Here is a 9262-nt window from a genome sequence, read left to right on the forward strand (position 1 = left end):
CAGAACAGCTTCCCATAACGCCAGATTGCAAAAACTGAAATGTTTTCCAGGTACCACTTTCAAAACTCAGAAGCAGCTGAAAGAAAATCTGAACAAACAACCGAATAAGCAGTGGAAGAAATCACAAAGTAAGGAACAAAATCTCAACTAATATAAATTACCTCCTCTTTTTGGAGCAGAAGAAAATGTAGACCATTTGACATCGTACCTGGCATAAACCATGGGCAAGCCTGTGTTTTCCAGGCCTGGGAGGCTCCCAGTGACTTGCACTAAACAAGCCATCATGGAGTTACTTCTTTAAAAAAATAAAAATAGAACTACTTTTAAACAAAGGAAATGCAGAAAAAGGGTTTAAATGAGTGAAGATTCAAGAGTAGTTGGGGGATTGAAAGAAGAAAAAAATACATGATAGTGCCCAGGCTAACTTTCAGGTTCAAAGATATGTGAAGTTAGAGGCAGCTGGCATTAAACAACAGAGCTGAAGAGGAGACTAGGCATTAAGAAGCATTTCTGTGGGAGCCATGAAATCCTTCAGATTTGGGGATATACTCTACCAGATTAGACATGGGCCTCAAATCCTGGCCAGAAGCTCATTCTCTAACAGGAGCTCCTGCTGTGTTTATCATGTTTACCCAGCATGAGATCAAGGGAGTGGAATACTGCATGTGATAGGCTGCTGTGGGCCAAACTGAGGAATATTGAGAAAGACTTGAAGGTGTGGAGGGAACAAGGTAAAAGACAGTGAGAATTGGGAGGTGAAACAAGACACTTGGGATGGTTTTGCTCCAGCAAGCATGTGATATTCATCATGATTAAGGGAATCCTCTCACATCCTTTTGGTCGTAAGTTGCATGCTTAGGAACAACAAGAGTCATCATTTCAGCCAAAGTTCAACCACAGTGGTATTGTACTTAGAACTTTCCCTGCCTATTTTTGCTATGAATTGAGTCAGCAGAAAAAGAAATCCAAAATTAAATACATAGGAATAGAGTTGATGCTTCTAAGTAAATTTTCTTCAGCCAGTGCGCAGGATTAATTGGATGTCCTGCTCCTGAACACTCTTAATTTGAGGTGTTAAGATCCTCTTACACTCAGACTAGGCAAAAAGGTACTTCATGTATCTCAGTATCTCCAAATCAATAATTCTAGGACTTCAGACTTACAGGGTATGTTGGAGGTAAGTAGGTTAGACCTATCTAAATAGTGTATTTTTATATTTACCATGCTTGGGAGTGTTCAAATTTCATATTCCACTATTTATTCTAGGAATTATACCATGATTTAAATGTGCATGTTCGACATATATTCAAAGAGTACACCCTTAACTATAAAACTGGAAATTTTCCTGAATATTAGTCAACATTTTGTGTCTATATTCTTAAACGACCTTTTGTTTAATTCCAACAGCATCCACGAATCCAAAAGCTGCTCTCAAGTCTAAGATAGTTGCTGAATTTCGAGTAAGTTACAGAATATGTTCAACATGCCAAAATATTATTCACCCCTTTTGTGTTAGTTTTCTGTATAGTCCATCCTGAAAGATTTATTTTTATTCAATTATACATCAGTTATATTTTAAACATGTTCAAACTGTCTAAAACTTAAGAGTTTTATCTGTACCTCTAAAGGACAAAGTAAGCTTCTTCTGAAATATCTATTACCAGCTGAATTTTGTGTTGAATCCCAACAAGGGATTCATCTTTCTGTAAAACTGTATTAAATTAAAATTTCCTTAAAGTTAACATAATAAGACCGTTTACCTAGTTAAAATTTAAGGAAGATATAAGTGGACCTTTGTCTGTTTCAGTCTTAACTCTGTATCCATAAATTAGCTTTGAATAAATAAGGAAAAGGTTCTTTTAAAGTATGTAACTGAAAATATGGTTTTGACATGAGAATTGATGTTGATATTTGATATCCCTGATTATGAGGAAATATGAAGGGTTTTTGCCTCTCGTGGCTTTGTTAGGTTTTATTCATGTTTTACTTCAGTGTGGAAAGGTAGAATAAGTGGATGATTTCATAAATTAAATATGACCCTGGTCTGTGTTCAGTCTCAGGCCCTCATTGAAGAGCTGTTGCTGTACAAGCGCTCAGAAGATCAGATAGAATTGAAAGAAAAACAGCTGTCAACTATGAGGGTGGATGTGTGCAGCACAGAAACTCTCAAATGCTTAAAAGGTAATACCTACATCCCTTTAAATAGAATAAGTCGGATTTTCTTTCTAGATATGTCATCTTCAAGTGATCAAACTGACTTCTTGCATAAAGACAACCTCATGTTATAGAGAATAGTTGTGGTGCCTCTTTCCCAGGTGGTGATTTCATGCATGTCAATTTCATAAGTAAATTCCTGGCCTTAAAATTGTACACCTTAAACAGTGTTATATGCCAGTTATATCTCAATAAAGCTGGAGAAGAAGTAAATTAAAAAATTTTTTTTTAAATAAGTAAATTCTGTCCTTTGCCCCACTTCTAGTCCTTTCTTGATGTATTGGATTTTGATAGGGGTATTTCACATGAGTGATTAACTGGTTTGGCTGTGCTCTTCAATAAGGTCACTGTAGGGAATTCCCTGGTGGTCCAGTGGTTAGGATGTGGCACTTTCACTGCTCTGGGCCTGGGTTCGATCCCTGGTCAGGGAACTAAGATCCTGCAAACCACATGGTGCAGCCAAAAAAATAATAATAAATAAATAAGGTCACTGTAATGCCTCATAAAATCTAGTGACTTGCTCTCTTTTCCTTACATTGTAGATTATAAATAATAATCATATTAATTTATTAGAATGTAAATCTCATGAAAGTAGAAATTATCCTTATTTGTTCTTGCTGTATCCTAGTGCCTAGAGCAATACCTGGCACATAATAGGCACTCGATGAATATTTTTGAAATAATGAGTAAATGACTACCAGCTCTTTGTTTTGGCACCTATTTTATTCTTGTACCATGCTTTAAATTTAACATATGTTATCTAATTTAGTCCTCACAACAACTCAGAAGCATGTTAAAAACCTCTGTTTTGGACATGAGAAATCTGAGGCTTCATAAGGAGATAAGAAGCTTGCCCAAGTTACACAGCTGATAAAATGCAAAGCCTAAATTTATATCTGCACCTAAGGCCATATTCCAACATCACTGGGAAAAAAGTACTTAGGAGAGTAAGAAGCAGTTTACAATGTCATACAGTGTTACTATTGTTAAAAAAGAATTCATGGTACTCTTCTAATATCAAATTACCAGAGATCTTCAGATAGGAAAGAATAATCTTTAAGCCTGATACACAAAGAAGTCACTTTATCTTTACTTTTCTTTTTTTTTCTTTCTTTTTTTTTTTTTGTGGTACGCGGGCCTCTCACTGTTGTGGCCTCTCCCGTTGCGGAGCACAGGCTCCGGACGCGCAGGCCTAGCGGCCATGGCTCACGGGGCTATCCGCTCTGCGGCATGTGGGATCTTCCCGGACCTGGGCACGAACCCGTGTCCCCTGCATCGGCAGGCGGACTCTCAACCACTGTGCCACCAGGGAAGCCCTATCTTTACTTTTCTGAACCTCTGTTTTCTCATCTAAGAGATATATCTTATTATAGTCTACAGTATAAAAGTTAATGGTATTAAGTATACAGAATTGAGCCTTGTTCCATTATTCCTGAGTAGCAGTGTGACATCAAATCTGTGAATAAAACCAGTCAACAAACTTTCATTTAGTTGAACTTTCTTTCTTTACCTTAATTACAAGTGCCTTCATCATGCACTCTTGCTTCACTACAGCAGGATCACACAAACCATTTAAATAATCTGTTTTGTGATTTAGAGAAACTTCTTTAAGGTGTAACTATGAGACTAAGAATATTACAGAATACTTCCTCTTGTTATTTTAGATAAGACAGGTGGGAAGAAATTCTCCAAAGAATTTGAAGAGGCAAGTGCCAAGCTGGAGGAATTTGTGAATGGACTAGATAAGCAGGTGAAAAATGGGCCCTCACTAACAGAAGCACTTGAAAATGCTGGAATTTTCTATGAAGCACAGTACAAAGAAGTAAAAGTGGTGGCCAATGTAAGTAATGATAAAGCTGTCTTACATCAATTGCTTACCATATATCTGTGACTGTTTATATGTTATCTAACTCTATTAGGATAAGCATTATTATCTCTAGTTCACAGATGAAGAAGTTACTTTTTTTTTTAATAAATTTATTTATTTTTTGGCTGTGTTGGGTCTTCGTTGCTGTGCGCGGACTTTCTCTAGTTGCGGCTAGCGGGGGCTACTCTTCATTGCAGCGCGGGGGCTTCTCATTGCAGTAGCTTCTCTTTTTGCAGAGCACGGGCTCTAGACGTGTGGGCTTCAGTAGTTGCAGCACATAGGCTCAGTAGTTGTGGCTCGCGGGCTCTAGAGCGCAGGCTCAGTAGTTGTGGCACACGGGCTTAGTTGCTTCGCAGCATATGGGATCTTCCCAGGCCAGGGCTTGAACCCATGTCTCCTGCATTGGCAGGCGGATTCTTAACCACTGCGCCACCAGGGAAGTCCCAAAGAAGTTACTTTTGAAGAGGGTTAGTAACCTTGTACAAGGTAGTATTATAGCTAGCAAGTGAAGGTGTCTGAATTAAGACCTAGGTCTTTTTGATGCTAAAGCTCATGAAGACCCTGACCATTAAGCTTTGCTAAAGCCTTATATCTTAGTGTTTCAGTGGGAGTGTGCCAAGTTACTGTTACGGGATATAAAATTGGGCAGAAGTATGTATATATATTTTTTTAAACCCAGGATACTAGATGGAAACATTGTTTCTGAATTTCATCAACTCAATTAAGGAACCTCTTTCTCCCCACCTCAACTGGAAGAGGGGTTGATAATTAGACATTTGTCTAATGGCCCCTGAAAGAAACTGCTTTGTACTTTAATTTTTTTTTAGTTTTAATCGCTATATATGGTTATAAAAGTATATAATACTTTAAGTACTTTTTTTTTTGGCTGCACCACCCAGTTTGTGGGATCTTGGCTACACCACCCAGTTTGTGGGTTAACTCTCCAACCAGGGATTGAACCTGCGCCCTCGGCAGTGAAAGCACAGAGTCCTAACCTTTGGACCTCTAGGGAATTCCCAGTATATAGTACTTTTTTTCTTTTTAATAAATTTATTTATTTATTGGCTGTGTTGGGTCTTCGTTGCTGCACGTGGGCTTTCTCTAGTTGAGGCAAGTGGGGGCTACTCTTCGTTGCAGTGTGTGGGCTTTTCACTGTGGTGGCTTCTCATGCAGCATGGGCTCTGGGTGCACGGGCTTCAGTAGTTGTGGCGCACAGGCTTAGTTGCTCTGCGGCATGTGGGATCTTCCGGGACCAGGGCTCGAACCTGTGTCCCCTGCATTGGCAGGTGGATTCTTAACCACTGCACCACCAGGGAAATCCCCAAGGTATTCACACTTTTAATTTCTGATTTCAACCCCACTACTCACTCCACTTTTTTATACTCATCATTTCCTGGATCAAAACTTCTCAGGGATTCTGCAAGACAGATCAGCTCCTTTCCCAGGTATAACTCCCTTTCTGCATACTCCTAACCTCATTTTTCTCTACCCTGCCTCATTACTTCTTACTGTTACAAAACCTTTTCCTTGTTACTGGTTTATACCTTTTGTGTTCCTTTACTATTCATTTTGTAGGAGTCCCAGGAGGCAGACACACTGAACAGGAGTGATTGGTTTACCATTTTTACTCAAAAGACCATTTTATAATTTTTGAGAAGTGAACCATCGTTACTTATTTATGAAATTATATAAAATCATTTAGTCTGCTTTGGAGGATCCTTAGCAAATGGCTAGGAGAAGTTTGTTCAGCAAGCATTCATTGAGCACACATAATTGCAATTCTGTATAATAAATGCTATAATGAAGGTAACTGTAGGGTGCTAAGAGAACAGATTGAATAGGTGCTTTAGCTAATTTGGGAGTGGGAATGGAGGATATGGAGAAAATTTTTCCCGAAGGAGCTAAACTCTGAAGTTGCAGTAATTAGCTAAATGAAAGACCATATTCTCTGAAGAGCATTTTCAAAGCATGGGAATGAAAGAGAGCATGGCAAAATTGGTGGACCTGAAAGTAGTTTCTTATAGCTAGACATTTATGAGGAAGTGATAAATAAAACTGGAGAGGGAGTCAAGAACATGGTCCTGAAAGGCCTATATTTATTCTAAGGTCTTTGAATTTTACCTTGAAGGCAATGGAAGGCAGTTGTAGGATTTTAATTTTGCCGATGATGTGATCAAGTCTGCATTTTGGAATCAAGATAACAGAATGGAGAATAGGAGACTATTAGAGGTAGGGAGACAAGTTAGTAGGTTATTGAAATAATCCAGGTTGACTTTTGTGGAAACAGTTAAACCTTAAAGCAATAGTCTCAAAAAGATTTTGACCACAGTCCATATGAAAGAAAGATTTTACATGGAAACTAAGAACCACACACAAGTGCACATATACAGCAAAAGTTTCACAAAATAAAACTTACTCTTGTTATATGCAGTACACTGGGAGATATTCTTTCTTCTATATTATTTCATTTCCTATACTTTCTTCTGATTTTTTAAGATGAATATTTAGATAATTGATTTTCAGCTTTTTAAAACTATGTATATTTAATACAGTAAACTTCCCTCTAAGCTGCATCTCACAAGTTTTTTGTTTGTTTTTGGCCGTGCCAGGTCTTAGTTGTGGCATGCGGGATCTTTGTTGTGGTATGCGGGATCTTTTAGTTGCGGCATGCACGATCTTTAGTTGTGGCATGCAAACTCTTAGTTGAGGCATGTGGGATCTAGTTCCCTGATCAGGGATCGAACCCGGGCCCCCTGCATTGGGAGCTCGGAGTCTAAGCCACTGGACCACCAGGGAAGTCCCACATCTCACAAGTTTTTATACTTAAATGTGTCTTTTACAAACAGCATATAGTTGGATCTTGGTTTTTTTATGCTTATTGTTTTTTAATCAAATCTGACACTCTTAACTTATTGCCTTAAATTAAATTATCTTAATTTAATATTACTATCTTAATATTGTTATAATAAAACCTTAAATTAATATTCTGTTACTTCATGTATAATGTAGGAACTTTAACAGTAGTAGGATTCCCTTCCCTCAGGTCTTTATGCTGTTGGTTGACTATTTTAGTTATGTATATTTTATGTAGTATAATTTATATTATTTTTCTTAAACAGTGAGTAGACTTTTAAAGAAATTAAGGGGGAAATAGTCTTTTATATTTACTATTTCTGGTGTTTTTCATTCCTTTTTGCAGATCCATGTTTCCCTCTGGGATCATTTTCCTTCAGCCTAAAATCTTTAACATTTCTTATAGTGCAGGACTGTTGGTGATGAATTTCTCAGTTTTTGTTTATCTTAAAATGTCTTTATTTTACCTTCATTTTTGAGAAGTGTTTTCACTGGATAAAGAATTATAAGTTGGCAGTTTTTTTCTTTTGTTACCTAAAAATGTTTCCCTACCTGTCGTCCCTTGAGAAGTCAGCTGTGCCTAGATTTCTTCTTTGTACTTATCCTGCTACAAAGGGATAAAAGGGGTTCACTGACCTTTTTGGATCTGTGGTTTGATATTGTTCATCAGTTTTAGAACCTATTCGACAATTATCTTTTAAAATATTCCTTCTTTTTCATTCTCTCTCTTTTCCTTCTGGGACTCCAGTTATACGTCCCATGTGTTCTTAGATTTCTGTCCTGTTCATTCTTTTTTCTCTCTGGACTGATTTTTGGCTACTTTATATTTACTTGTCTTCAAATATTCTTTGTTCTACTGAGCGCAGTCTGCTGTATTTTTCAGTTCTAGAATTTTCATTTCGTTCTTTCTTAGAGCTCCTTTTCTTTGTTGAGATTTCCCATCTATTCATCCGTTCTTCATCTTTTCCTAAAAATTCTTTAATGTAGTATTTGTAATCACTGTCTTAAAGACCTTATATGTTAATTCCAGTATCTGGGTCATTTCTAGGTATACTCCTATTGACTGTTTTTTCTGTGATTTGTGTGTGTGTGTATGTGTGTGTATACTTTAATCATACCTATATATACTATCTGTTTGCTTGTCTAAGAATTTACTTTATAGGAGACCTTCTGGGTGATACTTGTGGAAACTGTGAATTGTATCATTTTGCCTTTAAAAAGTGTTGAGGTTTTTTTCTGGCAATCAGTTAAATTATCAGTGGATCACTGTGATGTGAAGGCTTGGTTTTAGGTTTGTTTGGACATAACCCTTAGTCCTGGGACATGGTCCTTACTCCTAATCAATGGCCTTTGTGGGGTTTTAATAGGAAGTGAAGGTGTTTACTAAGCCTCTCTAAATTGACAGTGCATAAACTCTAAACTCTGCCTGGCACTGGGCAGGTGCTGAAATCACTGCTTAGGTCTTTAACTTCATAGCTTCCTTGGAGATAGCATCAAAGGAACTATTTCCACCATTCAGATTTATATGTTTATATGTTTTTATTGTTATATATTTTAATTATACACAAACATATTTTATAGTTGTTTTATGTAGTCAGTATTTATTTAGTGTTATTAGCCTTTTTATTGTACTGCATTTGATTTGCTATTAATATTTTCTCTTTATCTTTGGTTTTCAGTAGTTATACAGTGATCTGCCTGCACTGTGTAGTGTTCTTCGTATTCATCTGGTTTAGGGTTTGCAGAACTTTTTGAGTCCATGGTATATTAATTTACTAGGGCTGCTATAACAAAGTACCTGAGAGTGGGTAGCTCAAACTACATTAATTTATTGTCTCATACTGTAAGGCTCTAAGTCCAAAAGCAAGGTGTTATTAGCAGGGTTGATTCTTTCTGAGGGCTGTGAGGGAAGATTCTGTTCCTGGCTTCTCCTGTTTAACTTGTAGATGGCTGTTTCTTCCCTGTGTCTCTTCACATTGCCTTCCCTCTGTTTCCAAATTTTCACTTTTTTGTTAAGGATACCAGTCATATTGGATTAGGGCCCATCCTAATGACCTTGTTTTAACTTGATTACCTCTGTAAAAACTCTGTCTCCAAATAAGGTCACATTCTGAGGTATACAGTTAGGACTGTCAGTGTATGATTTGAGGGGCACAATTCAACCCATGATGAGTAGCTTAATGTTTCTTATAAATTTTGGGATGTTTTCTTGCCAAGTATTGTTTCTATTCCATTATATCTCTTCTCCTCCTGGAGCTCTATTAATTTGTATACTAGATCTCATCAGTGTTCCAAATGTCTTTTTTTTTTTTTTTTTTTTTTTTTTTT

General features: G+C 37.1%; 1 protein-coding gene and 1 non-coding gene across 4 annotated transcripts in view; both read left to right on the forward strand.

Annotated features, from left to right (window-relative positions):
* RPRD2 (regulation of nuclear pre-mRNA domain containing 2) overlaps positions 1-9262 on the forward strand; it is an 81653-nt gene that overhangs the window by 55093 nt on the left and 17298 nt on the right. For 2 of the 3 annotated variants that reach the window (XM_007463508.1, XM_007463507.1), the window contains exons 4-6: positions 1408-1460; positions 2055-2181; positions 3879-4054. In XM_007463508.1, the coding sequence (XP_007463570.1) occupies positions 1408-1460; positions 2055-2181; positions 3879-4054 (356 nt within the window). Of the gene's footprint in view, positions 1-50; positions 129-1407; positions 1461-2054; positions 2182-3878; positions 4055-9262 lie in introns of all 3 variants that reach the window. The other variant, XM_007463506.1, reaches the window with a different exon arrangement.
* Positions 2573-2645, forward strand: TRNAE-UUC (transfer RNA glutamic acid (anticodon UUC)). Its single transcript has one exon. It is a non-coding gene; the product is annotated as a tRNA-Glu (tRNA).

This window comes from Lipotes vexillifer, unplaced genomic scaffold (genome assembly GCF_000442215.2).
Source record: "Lipotes vexillifer unplaced genomic scaffold, Lipotes_vexillifer_v1.1 scaffold1034, whole genome shotgun sequence".
Classification (NCBI taxonomy): domain Eukaryota; kingdom Metazoa; phylum Chordata; class Mammalia; order Artiodactyla; family Lipotidae; genus Lipotes; species Lipotes vexillifer.